The sequence below is a fragment of the Primulina eburnea genome, chromosome 14, assembly GCF_022965805.1.
Source record: "Primulina eburnea isolate SZY01 chromosome 14, ASM2296580v1, whole genome shotgun sequence".
In the NCBI taxonomy this organism is placed as follows: domain Eukaryota; kingdom Viridiplantae; phylum Streptophyta; class Magnoliopsida; order Lamiales; family Gesneriaceae; genus Primulina; species Primulina eburnea.
Window position 1 is genome coordinate 33,240,492 of NC_133114.1, and position 23,588 is coordinate 33,264,079.

The 23,588-nt window shown below is 33.2% G+C and overlaps 1 protein-coding gene across 1 annotated transcript; it reads left to right on the top strand.

Moving 5' to 3' along the window:
* Positions 1 to 21,646: 21,646 nt before the first annotated feature.
* Positions 21,647 to 23,217, top strand: LOC140812790 (protein UNUSUAL FLORAL ORGANS). Its single transcript, XM_073171149.1, has one exon. It carries the CDS (start codon positions 21,708 to 21,710, stop codon positions 22,914 to 22,916), a length of 1,209 nt encoding a protein of 402 aa, XP_073027250.1. The 5' UTR covers positions 21,647 to 21,707; the 3' UTR covers positions 22,917 to 23,217.
* Positions 23,218 to 23,588: the final 371 nt, after the last annotated feature.

Genomic DNA, 23,588 nt, shown 5'->3' on the forward strand with positions numbered 1-23,588 from the left:
ATTTATGCTAGCTGCCCATTCTTTGATTTCTCTTCAAAAGCTCTTGTTTGATCTTCAAGATGTATTTATAGGCATCAACAATGATATATACTGTTTGGCACAAGAATATGATCATTTGAAAAGTTTTTGTACTGTTTCTGAAATTGTAATGGGCAAATTTGCCTTGTTGGACATTACGGTTCAAACTGGTCAGCGGTTGAAAACTGGTCTAGTCAGATGTTGAACTGGCCAGCGGTTCAAACTGGTCAACATCTCAACCGCAGCTCAACTGATATACTGTGCAGAACTAGTAAATTCATTGTCATTTATCAACATCTTAAGCTTATACTATGCAGAACTAGTAGATTCATTGTCATTTATCAACATCTTAAGCTTTGATTAATACTTTGACTTTTGAAGATGTTTGTAGATCATCGTCTTATAATTTCAACGCATACTGAATCGCTTCATTCCAATAACCGAGTTGAGATATATGACAAAAATACTGCAACTGCACATACCCAATTGATTGTTATTTTCGAGCAATCAGTTTGGTAATTTAGCGAACAGTTTGTCCTAGATAACATCCGATTTTGCCCAACTGACGTGAAGTACGACTTGTTTCAAATTTTGTTTTCCGATCATTCAATTTGGCAGATTGTCATTTGAATGATCTCGTTGAGAGATATCATCAAAATAATGAAACTTGCCAAAAATTCATTTTGGCTAAATTCAGCTTCAGTTTCTTTCTTGTGTTTGCAACTTCATACATAAGTAAATATGTTAGAAATACAATAACAAATTTTGTGAACATCAAAATCAAGATTGCGAACATGAAATGTTCTAACAATAAATAAAATTCAAAAATAATAATATAAATAGAAATAGGTGATTGAGTTATATAAAATTAAATGTACAAAAAATGAAAATAATGACTGATAAATATGAAGCAATATATATTTTGTATAACATACCATTCAAATATGTGGTAACATCTGACATTTCAAAGTTGGATTCATCATAATATCTAGCATGTGCACTTTTATTTTTTTGTCATTGGTAGTTTGACCGACGTCGGACTAGATTTGCTTGTCGTTGATCTTGTGTCATTAATTGTCTTTGTGCTCGTCGTCGCGATGTATTTAATTGACTCTTTCATTGTCATTGCGATTGGTATGAGTAGTAGCATGTGTAGCAAGAGATGACATCGAAGCTAAATAGTATTTAAAGTTGTGACAATATTTAGAAGACAACTCTTAAATATTGGTCTAGATATGTTTAAGTTTCAATAATTCCATTGGCATACGTGAGCCTGTATGAATTTATAAATGAAATTTAAATTTACATTAATAGAAGTATGTAAGTACCAATCCTAAATTATAATAATTATTTAGTAAAAGAGCACACAAATGTTTCAAAACAATAATTGTAATGCTCTAAATATCACCACATTGTTATTAATGTAACAACATAAATATGACATTGATAATTTGTTATTTTTAATAATTAAGCAATATGATAAATAAAACTAAAACCTTAAATGATTAAGAAACATATCAACTATCCAATATGGCATTACACATGTAAGGTGTCTGCCTGGTCCGATCCGCTAGTTTATATCGCTAGTTTATATAAAGTTTTCGAATCATATTTTAATATCTTTTAAATTTATTTTTAAATTTTGGTACTATAAAAGTATAAATTATTTTATTGATTTAAGTTTAAATAACGATGTAGATTTTGAGGTATTTTAAGTAAAGAATACTAACAAAATTTAGAATAAATAATTCCATTAATGTAAGTTTAAATTTCTGTAGACCAAAAACGTAACATAAAATAGCTCTTTTCTTTGAGACGATTGAAATTTGGATATGACAAAACACATTGAAAATGTGCCCCAATAGATCCAAAAATGTATCCAACTTTTATTTTTCTTAATTAACACTTCATATTTTAATTATATATTCTTGAAAATAATTGACACTTGATATTAGTTTGATATTGTTACGTACTGATTTTTCAAATATACACATTTGCAATATTTATCTATTTCAAAATCTTACATAAGTGGATAGAGTCAAAACACAAAATAACAATTTTTCGATTGGGTCGGAATAAAAATATGTGATTGCAAGACCAAAATCATCCTAAAAAAAGATTTTAATCAAAAAATAATTGCAATTTAAAATGAGTGCATGAACGAACCAATAAACTTGAAAATGGAGATTTTCTTATCTGGTGTTGCAATATATGAAAACAATTCAATAAACGTAGATGGATTGATGTTTTTCTTAATTATTGGAATAAAATGTATACAACAAATGAAAAGAAATATATATAGCAATATGAGAAAGAGTAAAAAGAGATGAAAAGATATGGGACAATAAATCTAAATTGCAGTTAATATTTAAAATAATGTGGATGATTACAAAGATATAAGACAAAAAATTGTGTGAGACGATCTCACGGGTCGTATTTTGTGAGACATATTTGTTATTTAGGTCATCCATGAAAAAGTATTACTTTTAATGCTAAGAGTATTACTTTTTATTATAAATATCGGTATGGTTGATCCGTCTCACAGATAAAGATTCATGACACCGTCTCACAAGAGACCTACTTGGGATATAATGGTGAGAAAAAGGGTAAATGGATATAGCAGCTAAAGAAAAATGAGTAGGTCACGGTCTCACGAATCTTTATCTGTGAGACGTGTTAACCATAATGATATTCACAATAAAAAATAATATTATTAGCATAAAAAATAATATTTTTTCATGGATGACCCAAAGTCTCACAAAATACGATCCGTGAGACCGTCTCACACAAGTTTTTGCTAATAAAAAATAGGAAGAGAGAGGAAAAAATGATACAAAATATTCTCTAGAGTGCAATTCAGACTTTATAATCTGAAAAAATAAAAATATAATTGCACTAATGAATTAACATTTAAACTAATTGAGAAAGAATCCTAAGAGATAGGAACGTCAACTGTGACGGATCCTTTTGGTACCATGAAAAGTTTATAGCTAAGAGTATACTTTTTGTGAAAGGGAGGCTGACCGTCCATTTTAGACGTCTCACATGAACTCACTGGAAATATGGAAGTATTCTCTAAACTGCATTTTAATATTGAAAAATAAAACGGATTTAAACATTTATTGTTTTTTGAAATCTTTTATATTAAAACCATTTACAAAACCAAAAAAACATGGAATAATATTTGATTTTTTGAATTAAGAAGTAAATTTTATGTGATGATTAAATAAAGTAGAATGCAGGGAATGTTGAAGCAAATTAATAAATATAACATTGTTATAAAAAAAAAGTCAATAATTAAGTATAGGAGATAAGGTTGTGGTTAAGAAAATATTGTATTATTAACAAAAATTCTTTTGCCACATTTCACATTGCTTAAATATGTCTTTTTTGAAAAAAATAATAATAACAAACATTCTTTATATGACGGATAATAATATGAAAGTGAAGTAATATTGTAGAAAAATTGAATAATACTACAGAAAGTAAATTTGGGCCAACTACTTTTGTTACAATGCAGGTCCCTGGCTAGGGAAACCATTCTATCACAATTCAACGACTTTTCAAGGAATTCAAATAAACTATAACAAACTCTTAAGTGATACATAAGTTTTGAGTTAATGTACCAACTATATGAAATCTAAGCTGAATGCAGGAACAACATAAAGCTTTTCAGAGCATCTCTACAGCTTACTGCATGACAATTCGAAATCGGAACATAAACAAAACATTAATACACCAATCAATAAATGATTAAAAAAATTACACGAAGAAAAAATGAATGCAGATTTAAGGATTTATTTACCTATAAGTTACATATAATGACAAAAGAATTGCAAGATAACACAGCATCAATTCAAAATTAGGGATCTCTTCCTGACAACCGCACATTCGATCCTTGAATTTAAAAAAGATGATTTTCGATTGAGAAAGATAAGAGAGCAAATAAATCGGAAGAAGAAATAATCCATTGGAAGCTATAACAAAATGCCACTTACGAAAAGGATCGCTCATCAGGAAAAAACCTATAACATAAAGCGACTTACGAAAGCTTGGCACAAAATTCAATCTTTGATGCTAAGACTATAGAAACCAACTGAGAAACACAAAATAGAACAAAAAGAATTATTTATATTGTTGAAAAATAATATTTAAAATGTGTGTATTGAATATTTGAATGTTGGATATTTGAATGTTGAAAATAAGAGTTGTAAATATTGAAAATTAGTGTGTGATGATGTAGGTAATGATGTATTTTATTTTTGGATTATTTGTAAGGAAATTCTATAAATAGCCTCACCATTTGTGAAGAAATTCACAGTTGAGTAGAGAGAAAAATATTATAAAGTGTGTAGATTGGTAAATTTTGAGATCAGTTTGAGATTTTTACTTTTTACCATAAATTTTTACTTTTTCACAACACGTTATCAGCACGAAGCTCTAAAAGTCCTCCATACTTTTCCAAGCTCCAAACAGAAGAAAAAAGTAGCAAAAGTAATAATATTTATTTTACTGTTATTTACTTATTGTGTATATATTTAATATATAATTTAATGTTATTATTAGAAATAATAAAAATAAATTTTTCAAAAACTTGTTATAAATCATGAGAAGATGTTAAGACGACATCCCACATTCCCGTTAAGGGATACGACAAGTATAAAAGCGTATAAGGTTTTTAAACAAAATAACTTATGACACCTCATTATAATAATATGATATGATATACATAATATGACTAATATTATATACACCATATTATTACCATAAAATTATACAAATACATACCTTTATTTTTTTGTACACCAACGGTCATAAACGGTAACAAAACTGCTAGTTTTTGCCCTATAAATATGATCTCACTAAACACATTCAATCACTCCAGTTTTTCTTCTTCTCTAAAAATTATTCTTCATCAAATTTTTCGAAGAAAAAAGAAGATGGCTTTCTCAAGGTTATTTTTAATTATTTTGATTATCATACTCACGAGTCTTGTATTTATTGAAGAATACCCTCCTCGTGTGTTTTCTTTATTTTTACGAATGCTTGTATTTGTTGTTTATCCATTACTTTGTATTGCAATAATCATTAACTAATAAAACGCATCGTAATTTTTTTAGTACCACAATGTCAAATTTGACAAAGCTCGAATTTGTTGCGCTCGATATCACGGGAAAAAATTATATGCCATGGACTCTCGATGTAGAAATGCATCTTGAGTCATTGGGTATAAGCGAGACCATTAAAGAAAATGACATATCGACATCACAAGAAAAGGCAAAAGCCATTATATTTTTGCGTCGACATCTCGACGTGAGATTGAAATGTGAATATGTAATTGAAAAAGATCCAATGGCTTTGTGGAAGGGATTAAAAGAAAGATTCGAACATATAATGAAGTTATACTTCCGACCGCCTGTGATGAATGGAATACGTTGAGATTCCAAAATTTTAAGAAAGTAAGTGATTACAATTCAGCGATGTATCGAATAATCTCGCAGCTAAAATTTTGTGGACATGAGGTTACAGAATCGGAAATGCTTGAAAAAACATTTTCCACGTTTCACACATCAAATATAACTCTACAACAACAATATAGAGTGCGTGGATTTGCGAGATATTCTGAACTCATCACATGTCTTCTTGTGGCGGAAAAGAACAACGAGCTGCTAATGAGAATCACTCAAAAAATATTCTGAACTCATCACATATTCTGAACTCATCACATGCTACTCGTGACAAATGCATTACTTGGGTGCTAATGGGTAGGACTATTAGACTAATGAGTTCGATGAGGCGTGTGTATATCTGCTGACGTTGTCTCATATCCTTCTTATAGATCAGTTTGTTATTTCCCCACCGCTGGTCTTGTCCCCAACAGAGATAATATTACTCTTAAGATCTTGAGTCATTCTTTTATAGTTCATCTAGCCAACCAGATCAAGCGGCACAACATCAAAAACTTGACGCATAATAACTTTATAAAATGTCATACATCACAGTACTGCTCCCATTGATATATGTTTAATACAACATGATATATAGATTCATTAACTTGATTTCTATTTTATTAATTTTGTAATAATTATATTTTCGAAAAATATGTATAAATACATATTTGATTCAACTCCATAACAATCAACATCTTTCAATTAAACATAAATAACAAAAAATATATATTTTAACTAATTATGTAATTACCAACAAAATTGTTTCCAAAATAATTAACTATGTATAGTTGAATTGAGATCCATCATGGCCTTAGTGACTGTAGCTATTTACTTTTGCTGGTTATCGTAAACCAATTGATCAGGGTTCCTTTGACAGAGTGGACAAATTCCAAATTTGGTGAGAGAAACTTTTTCCTTTTAGGTAGTTTTTCTTCAAGGAAACCATGGTTTCCGGTCACAGTCACCTCGTCCCTTTCTACTTCAATTTAATTGACTCTTCCATAGATTGACAAAAACAAGACACTTGAGCCACCTAGCTAGCTACTTAGGACCTCTGTTGAGCTTCTGTTCAGCTGCGACAAAGTTTGTTTTGACATATATTTTAAAAATATTTTTAATGTTTTATAAAGAAAAAAAAGTTAAAATATTTGTTTTAACATGATTTTTGTAAAATATTTATAATTATTTTTTTTAAAAAAAATGTTCATCAAATATAATTTTTACAAATATTTAAGATGTGTTTTTTTTTATATTTTTAGAACTTAAAACTTTTTTATAAAATAGTTATCCAAACACATATTTATTGTTAAAACAATTTTAAAATCTTTAATTTTGTTTTTGTAAAAGCGGTTTTCTGAAAAAATTTATTAGCACATGTTGAAATGAAGCACAAGTTTAAAAAAAAAAAAATTCTGAAAAAAATTCAACTTCAGTCACACGTAAGTTAACATATTTTTTGTTTTAGTAATGTAATATATCTCACCAAATGTTTTTTATTCGACATTTATGTGTTTCATATATACATAATCATATAACGAGAATAAACCACACACATTGAAGTACATCTAAACAAAAAAAGTGGAAAAATATAGCAAAGTGACACCAATATTTTAAAATATGAGAAAAAAAATTTGTCGTTTTCCTTTATTTTTGTCTAAATAGATTTTAATATGTATAATATATGTTTTACTCTCACTATATAATTCATGTAGAAGAGTATCAGTGCTAAAAAAGTAATATTTAAATGATTTAGTGGCTTAGGTCCCAAAAAAGACCACAAAAAAAATAAAGTTATTTGATTTAATCAAACATTAAAAAATTATATGACTAAAACAAAATAAAGAGCAAGATTTTATATGGGTCTAAAGATCAAGCTATACAAGCTGGCTCTTAAAAGAAAAAAAAAAGGGAACACATACTATATACTCATGAAATCTAATTATGTAGCAAGATTTTCCTGCTCATGAACGTGCAATCAATCACTCACTTACAAACCGGCTCAATCTCATGAACACCTAATCAAGTCTACGATCAAAGATTGGATTCCTTTTTTAGATCACACTGGATATCTTATACAATTTTGCGATGAGACTAGATAGTCAGAATTCCACATCGGGATCCCTAGACTTAGATACGAGTCGAGTCAAAGATACGAGTTTAAATTAAGTTGCTTGCCTTATATTGATTACGTTTCATAGATTATGTGACGTATTGCTAATGATTATGTTCATGGTAGTATGTTCATGATTTATATTGTGTATATGCATGTATACATGTTTTATACTGGGATTTGTTCTCACCGGAGTTTTCGGCTGTTGTTGTGTCTGTATGTGTGCATGACAATAGGTGGGACAGGATCAGGGTCGAGATAAAGATGAGAGATCGAGATAGCGTGGAGATTACGGGCTGAGGAGAAGAACTAGTGGTTTATTATTAGACATGTACTGAAATTCTAAACACTAGTAGAATACTTGTAATTGAACAAGTGAATGATATTTTAAATTAAATAATATGACAGTATTTTGTATGGTGTATTGTGTATGATTTATATACAATTGTTTTTTTATATTAAAAGCAAAATTTTGACCCACATTTTCTAGCAAAGATCCAATTAATCCCAAAGACAATTGAGTTAGAGCCCAATCCCAAAGACAATTGAGTTAGAGCCCGGGTCCCCACACATAGTGTCCTAGGATGAGTCACGATGTGTTGGTTCACGGTCCGTAAGATTTGGTTAGAAGGATTAAGCCTCAAGTCGTAAAGTTCCAAGAGGCTCGACGCGCGAGCGGTAATATTTTACCTCCCGAGCTCCACTCTCACTGTCGGGGTAGTTTTTCCAGTAGCCCCGACGCTTGAGCGGTAGGATGTTACCCCCCGAGCGCGGCACTTGCTGAAGGAAGTTTAGCTTTTCTTCTAGTTTTAAATACAAATTGTGGGTCCGTGTCTTTCATTGACTGGGAAATGTTCATACTTCATAGTAGGATTGTTTCAGGGTCGATGTCATTGTTTAGTACGATAATTAAACGAGGTCGAGTCACGATTGATCTAGAACGTCATAAGTCAATTGTTTATTTCGGTGGTGAGCACAACTATTTCGTCTAAGTTATGGAAATTAAGTGCATGAAATTGTGTTAGTATGTGCAGCAGTGGCACCAAGCGAGATCCAATGAATCTCTCAATGTCATGTAAGTATGTTCGACGTGCAAAAGAAAATGTTTTATTTTTGAGGTATGCTAAATGTCTTGTGACCAAATATGAATGGGTTTGGAAGTCGGTGAACGTGGCCAGTGACCTCTCCACCCCGGTAAAGCATGACCGAGTTTATATCAGGATTGGAAAGCGGCAAAGCATGACCATAGACCAATCCACCCGGTAAAGCATGATCGGGGATCTCATGTATGTGGTAGTAGACATCCTTGCCAGCCCAGTACTGTGGTTTAGTCTGATTAGGCACACTATGTTATGGGTCACTTGTTTTGAAACATATCTCTACGCAAAATAATGATGTTTGTATATGCTCAAGTATGTACGATGCAAGCATGTTTGTGAAAAATTTTATGAAACAATGTCACGCCTATGTTTATGCAAGTACGTTCAAGTTTAAGTATTTACGCTCTACTTTAAAGATGCATGTGGTTTTATTATGTATTATTTGTTATCTCCAGATTATATATATTGAGTCTTTAGACTCATTAGACTTGATCGATGCAGGTGAGGACGAGTATGAGGAGACGAGGGGTGGGGACCAATGAGCTGGCTCGGTCTGTGTAAGAGGCTTGTTGGAACTTTTCAATTTCCCAATCTTGATTTTGATGTTAACAAAACTTGTTATTTTGTGTTACTGATAATCTACCTTAATGTGCAGAAGCTAGGATCAGCCACGAGCTGTTTACATCGCAAACTGAAGAGTCAACTGATGGCACAAACTGAATCAGTCTAACTATTATGTCAATTGAGCAGTACAACTGATTGTCCAGTTATTAGGTGGTTCAGCAGGTGAACCTCAAAAGCCCAGACAGTCGAAGGAGTGTTCAACTGATGAAGAAACCCCGCTGATCAGTACAACTGAACGAGAGTGAAATCAGTTCAACTAAGAGTCAACTGATTTCACTTGCCCAACTGAAGATTAGTTCAGCTGACTAGTTCGAAGCATCAGTCAGAATCATTCAGTTGTAGATCAAGACAAGCTCTTTCTAGTGGATTCCAGCTATACACAAAGGTACAAAGTAATTGTCCAGTCAAAGGACAATAATGGACGTTGCATCAGAACATTAAAGACAAACGTGTAAGAATGGCTGTCGAAAAGTCGAGACACAAAGTCCAAGAAACGAATTCAAAATGCAACGGATACAATAAATGAGTCTCACTGTAGGATCTAACTTCGCGCCTATAAATGGAAGATGAAGATCGGTTAAGACAGAGAGAGAGCCACAATGAAAATACCAGAGAGTGTGTAGTAAAAGAAATGGCACACTTATTTGCTCATCAGCTTTAAAGAAGCAATCAGCCCAGAGGGTTACCAAAGACATATCAACTTAGTTTAGAAGCTTATCTCCCTCAATGTGTGAGAACATCCTTGTTCAGTTCTCACACACAAACACTTTCACCACCATTCAAATACAGTCTTGCACAAAGACGTTAAACTTGTGTGTGTAGTCTTTAACGCATAGACGTTAAAGAAGTGTTGGCTGGAAGGTGCTGACTTCAGTCATAGCTAGGAGTTCAGTTTAGGCGGTAGTGTAAGTCCTAGCTGAGTGGGTTTGTACAAGTAGTTGTATAAATCAAAGTCATCTAGTGGATCCTACTCGTGGAGGTAGAAGGGGTGACGTAGGAGCAGTTGAAGTCTCTGAACATCCATAAACACATCTTGTGCATTTAACTGATTAACTGCTGTTTTCAAACTGTTTGGATCAGTTTGAGAATCCGTCAGTTCAGTTGTCACCATAACTGAACTGATGAATGCAAAAACTAATCTACCTTTTTTCAGTTATTCAGTTTACATGAGTTAAATTTTTTTCTAATATATAAGTCTTCTTCACGAAGGATTATTTCGAGTTTATTCCGATTGGTTTTAAACCAAACTCAATTTAATTCATCGGTGTTAACATTCTTAGAACACGAGCTATTGCAGCTCATTGGAGAATATAGTATTCGAAATGCCTTCAAAGGCACTAGCACATTCGATCCTTCAGTTGGTATCAGAGATAGTTGTTCTAAGAAGAAAATTTGAAAAAAAACGTGTTTTAAAATTTGTTACTTTAAAATAGTGTTAAAAGCTATTTAAAAGTATTTCATATAATTTTCAAAACTATTTGAAAATATTTATATATCGCTCTTTAGCAAAGAGTTGAGAGGATTGGTTCTACAACTAACGTTGTAGCCACTTATCTAGATTCTTAGTTTTGGGGTTTTAATCAGCCTGCAGCGTACTGAGAATCATCTGCAAAGATGTACAAATAAATTTCTTGCTGAACAATATTTCAGTTGCAAGCCTACCAGGTCAGTTGTTCTTGAGACAAAATTCATCCATGTTGGGATGTTAGTCAATTTAATCACCAGCTGAATTCCACGTGATCCTAGTTTTAGAGTCTGTTCGACCAGTTGAGTAAGCACCGAGGTCAAGTTCAAAGCAGTTTAACTCATTTTTCTAGCAAGTTGATCTCACAACCGATGCAGCATTTAAAACAGTCAAGACAACCAATTGATGGTATATCCAGTTCTATCACATAAATCGACTGATGTCTGATATTGTTTAAAATATGCTATTGTTGTAGCAAGTTTTCCTTTATGTACTCAAATGTAAATACAAAGAAATTTATTTAAATAAATATCATGTTTATTCAGATGTGTTTCGTTGTGACTAAATGGATACTTCCAGATTTCTTGTCTACGATGCTTGAATGATTATAACCTCTAAATGAATGACTAGATAAGTATTTTTCAAATACGGGATTTTATTCAGTCTTTGAGGGGGAGTTTTCCTTTTATCCCCAAACTGAAAATTAATTTTTTTAATAAGTTTTAAAATTCAGTTGTTGAGAAGAATTTTTCTTTTCGTCAACTGAAAAGTGCTTCTTTTTTGTTGTTTTCAATTCAGTTTTTTGGGGGGGGGGGGGGGGGGGGGGGGATTTCTTTTATCCTCTATCTATAAATGGTTTTCAAAACTTCTTTAATTCAGTTCTTGACGGAGAGCTTTTAACAATGTTTGAATGTACTAACCTTGAACTGAATATATTGTGCTTAACTGCTCAAGTTTTGTGATCATCAAAAAGAGGGAGATTCTTGAACTTTTCAAATTCGCAATCTTGATTTTGATGTTAACAAAACTTGTTATTTTGTGTTACTCGTAATTTACCTTAGTGTGCAGAAGCTAGGATCAGTCACGAACTGTTTACATCGCAAACTGAAGACTCAACTGATCGTACAAACTGAATCAGTCTTACTGTTACGTCAATTGAGCAGTCCAGCTGATTGTCCAGTTGATAAATGGTTGAACAGGAGAACCTCAAATGCCTGGCCAGCCGAAGGAGTGTTCAACTGATGAATAAACTCAGCTGATTAGTACAACTGAACAAGAGTGAAATCAGTTCAGCTGACTAGTTCGAAGCATCAGTCAGAATCTTTCAGTTGTAGATCAAGACAAGCTATTTCTGGATTTCAGCTATACACAAAGGTGCAAAGTAATTGTCCAGTCAAAGAACAATAATGGACATTGCATCGGAACATTAAAGACAAACGTTTCAGAAAGGCAGTCGAAAATTCGAGACACAAAGTCCAAGAAACGAATTCAAAATGCAATGGATACAATAAATGAGTCTCACTGTACGATCTAACTTCGCGCCTATAAATGGAAGATGAAGACCAGTGAAGACAGAGAGAGCCGCAATGAAAATACCAGAGAGAGTGTAGAGTAGTAAAAGAAAGGACACACTTATTTGCTCATCAGCTTTCAAGAAGCAATCATCCCAGAGGGATACCAAAGACATATCAGCTTAGTTTAAAAGCTTATCTCCCTCAATGTGGTAGAACATCCTTGTTCAGTTCTCACACACAAACACTCTCACCACCACTCAAATACAGTCTTGCACAAAGATGTTAAACTTGTGTGTGTAGTCTTTGATACATAGACGTTAAAGAAGTGTTAGCTGGAAGGTGCTGCCTTCAGTAGTAGCTAGGAGTCCAGTTTAGGCAGTAGTGTATGTCTTAGCTGAGTGGGTTTGTACAAGTAGTTGTATAAATCAAAGTGTTCTAGTGGATCTTACCGGTGGAGGTAGAAGGGGTGACATAGGAGTAGTTGAAGTTTCCGAACATCAATAAACACATCTTGTATATTTAATTGATTAACTGCTGTTTTCAAACTGTTTGGATCAGTTTGAGTATCCGTCTGTTCAGTTATCACCATAACTGAACTGATGAATGCAAAAAATAATCTACCCTTTTCAGTTTACATGAGTTAAAATGTTTTCTAATATAACAATCTTCTTCACGAAGGATTACTTCGAGTTTCTTCCGCTTGGTTTTAAACCAAACTCAATTTAATTCATCGATGTTAACATTCTTAGAACACGAGTTATTGCAGCTCATTGGAGAAAATAGTGTTCGAAATGCCTTCAAAGTCACTAGCACACTCGGTCCTTCAAGGCTAAACCCGAGGACCGCCTATGTTTTTAAAACTTTTTTCATGTTTCAAATACTCTGATTTTCACGAGATTGCTTTACGTTTTTTAAACCAATTATTTTGAAAACTATATTTGTAATATTTTTATTGTAAATATTTTGGACGAGATGTTTATCTTTATCGCAACTTGAAGGATTACTATTTATTTAAGAAAAATTTTATTTTTCCGAAAATTTTAAAATAGTTTAAAAGTACGGAACGTTACAATGCGGCCGCTAAATTTTCTTGTGAAAAACAAAGGGTTAAAAAATTATAAGTGGAGGAGAGAAAATTTTTGGTGGTGGACAATATAACTTGTGTTATTTCATATGACCCCCAATGAAATATTTATAAGCTTTGATTACTGATCATATCAGGAATCCCGCCTACATTAGGATTCATATCATAATCACATTAGAATATTTCATGAGAATTTTGTACATATAGTATTCACCAATACTAACATTATTATTTAATTCGTAGATTCTAAATTTACTAAATAAATAATTGTGAACTCATTATAACACCGATCGACGATCATACAACGTCGATGTACTGAGTGTACAAATCTTGTCCATATAATGCAAATTGAAAACTTTGAAGATCAAAATTTCTACTAATCTATTTTTGGCTGATGTCAGTTTTGTGAACTCTTTCATCAAAACTGACAGTTACTAAACTGATAAGTCACAAAAATGACAGTTCCACTCTTCTCATTTAATTAATAATTAAGTTAACTTCCACATATTTCATCATATGAAATTAACTTATAAATTCTTTTATAATTAATTTGTTCGATCTCCATCAAACTACAGTCGTCAAATTCAACTCCTTGAACTTGACTATCTCAACGGGAACAAAAAATCTGATATTTGTGTGACCCTCAATGGTTCGTGGATACAGCTAATTGCGAGTTCACATCTCCATTTGATTGAGAATAACATTTATTCTTATTCGGGCTTACTCTAGTTAGCCTCATTCTTTTCTTCAACTCATTGATCAAGAATGTCAGAAATCATTTTTGATTGCACCCATCGGATTATAGTAAGATAGTCTAGTAGCATCACCCCATGATCTCCTAGGTATCACTGATAGTGTCAGTAAGAACCTTAAGTTATGCTTAGCGTACAACATGGTCCCTTCAACTTGTATATCCTGCCCAAATTTGTAATAGTTGGTATATCAAGAATTGCATATGAATTCGATAATGATATGATGCATCTTTTGCTTATAATAGTGACATCGTATGTGTAATTAGGAAAACATGTTTCCCTAAAACACATTTCTTGCCTTGGCCAGAGACCCCTTGCACAATTAACTCATCAGATCACGTATGATATCTTCACCCATAGGCAAATAATGAATCACCGACTACGATATATTGGCTCTTATATATTTTGAAACTACACCCAACCTCGCCACCCGATGACTTCAATGGAGTCGGTTCATGGATCAAAGTGCATGATTGCACGTAGAACATCTACGTTTTATTGGGTAATAGGACTAATGATGTACAATCATAACCACAGATTATTCCACTAGATAAGTGATAACTACTTGGACAGTCTGAGAGAGGATTATTCAGTGCACCATCAAAGGATTACTCATCTGTATGAATGAATATCTCAATGCCCTTACCAATGAACAAGACGCTTACATCACATATGCTAGTTTCAAGCTCAAGTGACCCTTATCCTTATTTCAATCAGTTGATTCGACTAGGAACCTGTTTAGAATATACGGTACATTTTCTAATGAGTTACATAATCTTACGTTGAGAGGCAAACCTTATGGTACCTTTTGCATATTCAAAGACTTTATCTATGCAGAGTGCATATGTATACATATAAAGTAAATATAATAATTAGATAAAATCGTAAAATATTATTAAAATTAGATTGTTTTTACATAAAATTCAATAAAGTCAAACCAAAAGTTGACTCGCTGGGCACCTACTATAACAAATAGGACATTGGTGTTACTTGACAAACATTCATGGCAAACTTTTCCATTTTTAATGATTTAAACGAATATAATATGAGGTCAAGGTCAATTGGTATTTTGGAAGAGGATTATATATAACTATGGATCTCGAATCCAGGACATAGTATTAATTTGTTTTCCAGTTTTTATGATTCATGTGGATGTAGATGAGGCTGAGGTCAAACTTTTTGTAAGACCCTACAATTAATTATCTGGTGATTTGACATAATTAAAATAATTATTGAATTTTCAAATTAAAATAATTTATTATACCAAAAAAAATCAGAAAGTGTGTTAAAAATATGTATTTTAAAATATCCGATAATTAAACGATGTAAAATACATATAGAATTTAAAAAACACACTAGTATTAAATAAATGCATGACCGTCACCACCTTGAGCAGCCACTTTAGAACCGTCATAACTTCTTCGTCAGATGTAGGAATTTCAAAATTCTTAAAGGTTTTTTTCCTCACATCCTAAGCTTTAATTCTAGCTATAAATAATGATTTTAGAACAAATATTTAGCTAGATCGAAGTTGCTGAACTCGATCCATGTTTCTAAGATTTCTATGATGACTTGCCGTGAACTCCATCAAATTTTTGGGTGTGTTTTCTTCATTTTCAGACCTTGTTTAGATGGTAATTGAACTCTAGTATTTAGATCTTACTCAAACTTGTTATTCCAAGCTCTGTTCAGCTCTTTTCCCTTTTGAACAACTCGATCCAATCTTTTCTCGAGATTTAGTTAGGTGAGTTGTTCTTCATGTTGATGCGACTTGTACATGGAGAATATGGAGTTATGATCTAAATTGAACTTGTAGTGCTATGGGTTGGCTTTCTTTGATCGCTAAAATAATCGATTTCAAATTGGTTATGTATTTGATATGAATTTTCTACCAGAATGTGTAAAATCTATATTCCGTGATTTAGATAAGAAGCAAATTTACTGTATTTCGACGTTATGAGCTGTGTGCAATCTATGAGTTATATTCAAAATAAAACCATAATAATTTTAATTTTATCAACAATAGAGATAGTTATGCATATTTTCCTGAAGTTGTTGTGCTGTTGAAAATCTTCTGATAACAAAATGAATCCAATGTATTCAATCGAATTCTGGAATTAAACGACTGAGATTTGGAATTGGTTTCAACCGGAAAACTTAGATAATTAAGTTACCTTTCATTTCCAATTGACGGAACTTGGTTTGAGTAAGCAATGAATGAGATATGAATTTTATTCTAAGTGAAGTTCAAAGTTGAGTTTGTTGTGGTTCAAATTTGGTTTAGGTATATTACAATTCGGTAATATACAATGATAAATTATAAATTATGTTTTACTCGTATTTAAGTTTTTTATGTGATTTATGTGAATTAAATGTCTTGCTTAGTTATATGTTAAATTATTTGACATATTTTATGGCACTTCGTATATGGCGTAATTTTATGACATTCATGTTGAGCCTATCATTCTTGTTACTCGTTTCATTTGTTGTATTGTATTCCTGGAACAAGTGGTCATTTCGGAATCAGCTAACGGCATTTGAGTCGAGTTATCTCTTATACCGAAATTGTGATTGTCTATTTTTTGATGCATTTTATGCGTTATATGGACTTGAAATATTGACATCATACATTGTTAGTTATTGTGCCTTCCTGTTGTATCATTATCAGCTGTATGGAGGCCGAGTCATGGGTGTTTATTAGACACAACACGACATACATCGCATAGTGGGCAGGGTTGTTTAGTTGCATGACGATGTAGCTCTCCTATGTGTTGTTGCTCAAACAGTACTCATTATTATCGCACCGTTTATTGGCTCATATTCTCCTATTGTTATCGAGTCATGTTCATGCATTACACATTTCATTTTATTATAGGTTTATGCATGATTTAGTATGGTTGCTGTTGGGCACCATGGTAGGTCACTCGAGTAGTTTTACAGCAGCGGAAGGGTTCCAGTCGTGAAACTCATGATTGAGACAGGATTTGTGGCCATAGTTGAAGTCTTCAGTTAGTCCATTTTATTATTTTAGGGTCTGGTCAATTTTACGTCAGAATCAATTGTTTGGGTAGATTTCCCGTGTATTTGTATGGTAATTTATAGTTGTTATGGTTCATTGAGACTTATTTTATGTTGTTTTGAGCCTTTTCATCTATATTTGAATTGTTGTTTTGTGCCTGGTTGACACTTATATGTAATTTTTTATGAATATAGCGCGTCATTTTCTCTTTACATGTATTTTTAAATTTTTGGTATGTTTTATTTAAGTGAAAGTTTTGCTGCAATTTTTCCAAGCCTCGAGATTCATTTTAAAGTATTTTAAACTATTTCTTTTGTTACATATTTTTAAAAAATAATATTATTTTATAATTAATTGTAATTATAATAATTTGGCCTCACACCTTGGAAATAAAATTGTTTTTTTGGCTAACAAGGGTAGGTTTCGGGTGATTCTATGCTACACGAAGAAAAATATTGTACAAGAATCGTGCGAACATCTTATTTCAAAACAAAAAGTATCGATACACGCCACATGTTTGTTTTGAATTGATATCTTCAAGAAAATATCTTATACAAAAAATACATTGAGAATTCTTATCTCATTATAGAATAGAATCACCAGTAGTTTCATTTTTTTTTGGCCTCAATGGTGACCTAAATAAGATGAAGCGGCATTTTATAAATCTATTGAAACCGAACGTGCTTGGGCATGTGGGGTGTTGGATCTCGGTTTTCTCGTGCTACAAACGTAGCGGAAGTTTTCAAATTTTTATTTTATTTTGACAATAAAAATATATTTGTTTTGGGCACTCGTATGGTTTTAAGATTAAACATTCATAGGGCGTAAGAATTTATACCTTTGGTGAATTAATCACACGACTCCAACTATCCTGGGTTTAGCGTATATAGCTCTTGATGAAATCCCTACAAACTTTCTTCAAGAACTCATTTCTTTATTCTTCTAATCAGGTCAACGACTAGATGATTTGTTCCTCTTCTAATTTGCACTAGAAAATTAGAAAAATTTTACGTTTTCGAAAATTGGTGACTTGTGGTTGCTAAGGTTATGGCTTGATTACTCCTATTTATAATTAAGTCATAACCTAATAATCATAATTAACATTAATAGACTTGATTAATTAATTGGGCTAGTCCAACTAGTTTAATTAATTAAAACAGTCCATTAAGAATTTTAATTATTTAGTATGTAGGACTTGTATTCCTACAAGCCCATTACACATAATTCTCACAAATTTTAATTTAATATTTAAAAACTAACTTTTGAGCTTAATAAATTAAATCGATTAAAAATTCAACATTTGAATTTGTTATTTAAATTATAAATTCGACTTCTTTAATTTTATCATCTCCAAAATTTAATATTTAATTAAATCAACTTTTGAGTTTAATAAATTAAATTCTCAAAATTTATAAATTCAACACCTTGAATTTATTCTCCTTTAATTATCATAAATTCAACTCCTTGAATTTATTGAATTTACTATATCATAATATAAATTCAAAATTTTGAATTTATTCTCTCAACGGGAAGAAACGATCTAGTGCTTGTGTGACCCTCAATGGTTCATGGATACAACTAACCGTGGGTTCACAACTCCTTGTGATTCAGGACACAATCCTTTATTCGAGCTTACCCTTATTTGCCTCATTCTATGTATCAACATTGATCATGAGAATTTCATAAATCATATTTCTGATTAAACCCATCGAACCATGGTAAGAGCGCCTAGTAGCATCGACCCATGATTCCCTAGGTATTACTGATAGTGCCTGCAAGAACAAGTCGATTATGATTAGCGTACAGTACGATCCTTCATCTCATATATCCCAATCTGCAACCATTGGTTCATCGAGGGTTGCATAATAATTCGATAACTATGTGATAAATATAAATAGTGGCATCGCATGTACTGTTGGAGAACTCCTTCTCTAACGTACATCTCATACTCTGGCCAGAGATTGCACACACTATAATTTCATCTGATCACATAGGATGTCCACACCCGCATGTGAGCAGTGAATCCCCGACTACAATGCACTGGCTCCTATATGTGTCGCAAATGTACCCAACCTCGCCACCTGATTACTCTCCTGGAGCCTGTAAACGAGTCAAAGCACAACCCTAGCATATAAAGCCTCATCGTTGTTCCTGGTCGTAAGGACTAATGGTGTACAATTATTACCATGTATTTATCCTCTCGATGAATGATAACCACTTGGAAAGTTCGAGGGATGGTTGTTCGGTATAATCATCATATGACTACCCATCTGCATGTTTGGACATCTCTATGCCCTTACCAAGAAACGCGGTACATAACATCACATATGCTAGTCTCGAGCTCAAGTGACATTTATCCACGTTTTAGGCAGCTGAATCGACTAGGAACGAATTTAGATTATACAGTGCTTACAAACGAGTTTCAACATCGAATTACGATTCATTTGCATTAAAGTATAATCAAGGACTTTATCTATGTTGTTCACATGAGTATACAGATAAAGAAATAACAAACCATGAAATAATGAATTATATTAAAATAAAGATTGTTTATTACATTTGAGTCAATAAAATCCATAGCCAACAGTTGACTTATAAGATATCTACTCTAACAAACACCACACCCAACATTTCATTTGCTACCGGTAATGGTTGAAACGTAGTAGCTACTATAATATATATACCCAAATTAAATAATACTAACTATTTGGATCAGTAACTGTAGCTCTTTACTTTGCCATTGTAAACCAATTAATCAGGGGTTCCTTGCAAGGGTGGTCAAATTCCAAATACGGAGAGATAAACTTTTTTCCTTTTCGGTAGTTTTCTTCAAGCTAAGGAAACCCATGATTTCCAGATTTGGTCACTTTTCTACTTTTCATTGAAAGTACTCTCTCTTCCATCGATTGACAAAAACAAGACACTTGAGCCAAGAAGCTAGCTAGCTAGCTACTTAGGACCTCTATTAAGCTAAACAAGCCAAGTCTTCAAAATGTTTTTCTTTTCTGATTTGGAGGGGAGAAAAGCAGTCGCCTTGATATAATGGTGAACGTTTTACTGGTGTGGTGTTAGCTAGGAAGAAAAAGAGATGATCTCTTCACGCCAATTGATCATCAAAATGATATGTTGACCTAGAGATTTATGTATCATACATAGGATCACTTGAACCGCTCTTAAATTTAATTATTTGGGTCTAATAATCAGGGGCGGATCTAGGATTTTGGCATTGGGGGGGCCACTTAGTTTATTTTGCGACGGTTTTCTCAAAAACCGTCGCCAATAAACTGTCGCGGTTTTTGCGACGGTTTTTGTCAAACTGTCGCTAAAAAAATTTTTAAAATTTTTTGGGGGGCCGTGGCCGCCATATAGCGACGGTTGTTGATAAAACCGTCGCGGATTTTGCGACGGTTTCCGTCATAACCGTCGCTAAAATTTTTTGGGGGGGCCGTGACCCCCATTCGCCCTACACTAAATCCGCCCCTGCTAATAATCCAGTGATACCAGCCATACCGTCGAGCACACAGATTAATTGGACCAAAATATGATACGAATTCCTGAAAAATAATCCGATGCAGTAACTAAAATATTGTTTTCAATGCACCATTTATTACATGTGTAGGATTAGAAAGTTGGTATATACAAATATATAGTAAGTTGATGCCTCGTAGAATATGGAATCGGTGATGCACGATATTAAATGAGCTTTCGATACTTTTGTTTAACAACAAAAATCAATGTTAATTTCTCTTGTGCACGTAATAGGTATTGTAACAGTAGTGGTTGTCAGATGTGCACTTTAAATTTCTGCTCACAAGAAAACAATGAGACGATGGATGCATGGACACATCAAATAGAAAGATTGAGATACCCGATATATTTTCATGATTTGACTATTTTATTGTCTTTTGTTTGTTTATTTATTTATTTTAGCATCTCTTCAGAAAAAAAAAATAATGAGATATATTTTCATGATTTGATTATTTTATTATCTTTTGTTTATTTTTTTAATATCACATTAGTAAAACATTTAATTTTGCACCTTGCAAAATCATCGTGATATTTATTTTACATCATGTCCCTTCCTTTCTATATCTATATTCTGATCATCTTAACCTAAAAAACCTTCGAAAAAATATATTGATCATCTATAACCCCGATCTGATATATGTCTTTAATTATCTAATTTATAGTCCGAACCAATGATATTTTCTTCATCATTCCTCAATATCCATCCCTATTTTGTCTTCCTTATCCACCGATCGAATTTCACATATTAATCAAGTTATATGCTTTCACGTGCGTGCCTGCGTGCTGATGCTCCCAGTTATTATTTATATATATATATATATTTATTTATTTATTGCTTTCTTGAACGAATGTATGCTGCCTAACTCATCTCACCAAATTCAGCCCAATGAATGTCACTAATTACTAATCAAGCTAGCTAATATATATATATAGCTAGAAGCTGCATGAGAAGCTTACTCCATAAATTCATGGAAGCATCAGGACACACCACATCCTATACTTCACTTATCCCCGGTACAATTACTCCAACTCCAACTCCATGGATGGACAGCAGAATATGGAGTAGACTTCCTCAAAGCTTGATCGATCGTATTATATCCTGTCTCCCCCCACCCGCCTTTTTTCGAGCTCGGATAGTATGTAAAAGGTGGTATGCTCTCATTTTCGCCAACACCTTCCTAGACTTATATCTTCAAGTGTCGCCTCCCCGTCACTGGTTCTTGTTCTTCAAGCAACACCCTCTGAAAAATTACATCTACAGGAATATTAACCACCACCCCACCGGTACTACCTCCGGTGTTCACAGATATGAAGGCTACCTTTTCGATCCCCTCGACTTGAAATGGTACCACCTCTCTTTCCCTTTGATCCCATATGGATTTTTTCCCGCCTCTTCTTCGGGTGGCATAGTTTGTTGGGTATCTGAAGAAGCTGGTTCTAAGACCATTCTCCTCTGCAACCCACTGACCCTTGGTGCTGCTAACTCCCTAATTCAGTTGCCCTCAACGCTGAGGCCCAGGCTCTGTCCTTCGATTGGTTTGACCATCTCCGACTCTTCCATAGACTTGGTTTTCGCTGGAGACGACATGATATCTCCTTACGCGGTCAAGAATCTGAGTTCAGAAAGCTTCCACATCGATGGAGGTGGATTCTACTCCATATGGGGAACAACCGCTAGTCTCCCGAGACTATGTAGCCTTGAATCAAGACGGATGGTTCACGTGGAAGGTCGATTCTACTGCATGAACTACAGCCCTTTCAGTGTGTTGAGTTACGAGATTGGGATGAATCAGTGGTGCGAAATTCAGGCACCTATGCGCAGGTTTCTACGTTCTCCGAGCCTGGTTGAGAGAGGAGGAAAGCTGTTGTTAGTTGCGGCAGTTGAGAAAAGCAAGCTAAATGTTCCGAAGAGCCTGCGCATGTGGGGATTGCAAGAAAGCGGGGGAAGTATGTGGGTGGAGATAGAAAGGATGCCACAGCAACTGTATATTGAATTTGCGGAGATTGAAGGAGGGCGTGGGTTCGACTGCATTGCACACGGTGAGTTTGTAGTGATAATGATTAAAGGTACTTCATCAGATCATAAAGCGTTGTTGTATGAGTTTGGTCGGAAGCGATGGCTGTGGATGCCGGCATGTCCTTATATTCATGATCATGACGTCGACGAGTTGCTTGGTTTTGCATATGAACCCAAAGTTGCCGTACCAATTGCAGCTCTTCTTCACCAACTCACTCTTCCCTTTCAATCTTAATTCTAGCCCATCGAGGAGGCTTGAAAATTAATTATTTATATATATATATATATATATATATATATATATATTATATAATTGTCACAAAATATCGATCCATATTATATATATATGGTACGTCGATCGGGGCCAGTCACTTGCACAAATGCCATGTTTCTTAAATTCTGAATCAACTTTATCGGCTGGCTCCTTGGGGTACTCGCGAAACGCCATTGACAACCACAAATATATATGTAAACGGCGGATCTATGATTTTCACAAGTAATTATGTTTGTATTGATTTAGATAGAGATATAGACATAATAAGTAAATTATCTAAAATACTTCAACACTTCATGGGTAAATAAAATTGAGAAATAAAATAAGTAATTATGTCTTCACATATTTATTGTGAGAACCGAAAATCTTGCACTAATGTAATTAATATTTGTAAGGAAATTTAGCATAAGATTTTTTTTATTATTGTATTAAATGATATATGCTTATGGGAAAATAATTATTGGGAAATCTTTGGTATCAAGATAATAATATCTACACCAAGGCATGATTATTTTCGAAATTTGGGAAGAGAATTTGTGAGATTGGAATACCATACAAGTTTAAAGGAATTAAAGCATAAATATTTCAAGCAATTTCGAAATTCTCCTAGATTAAATGCCAAGATTTTTGTGA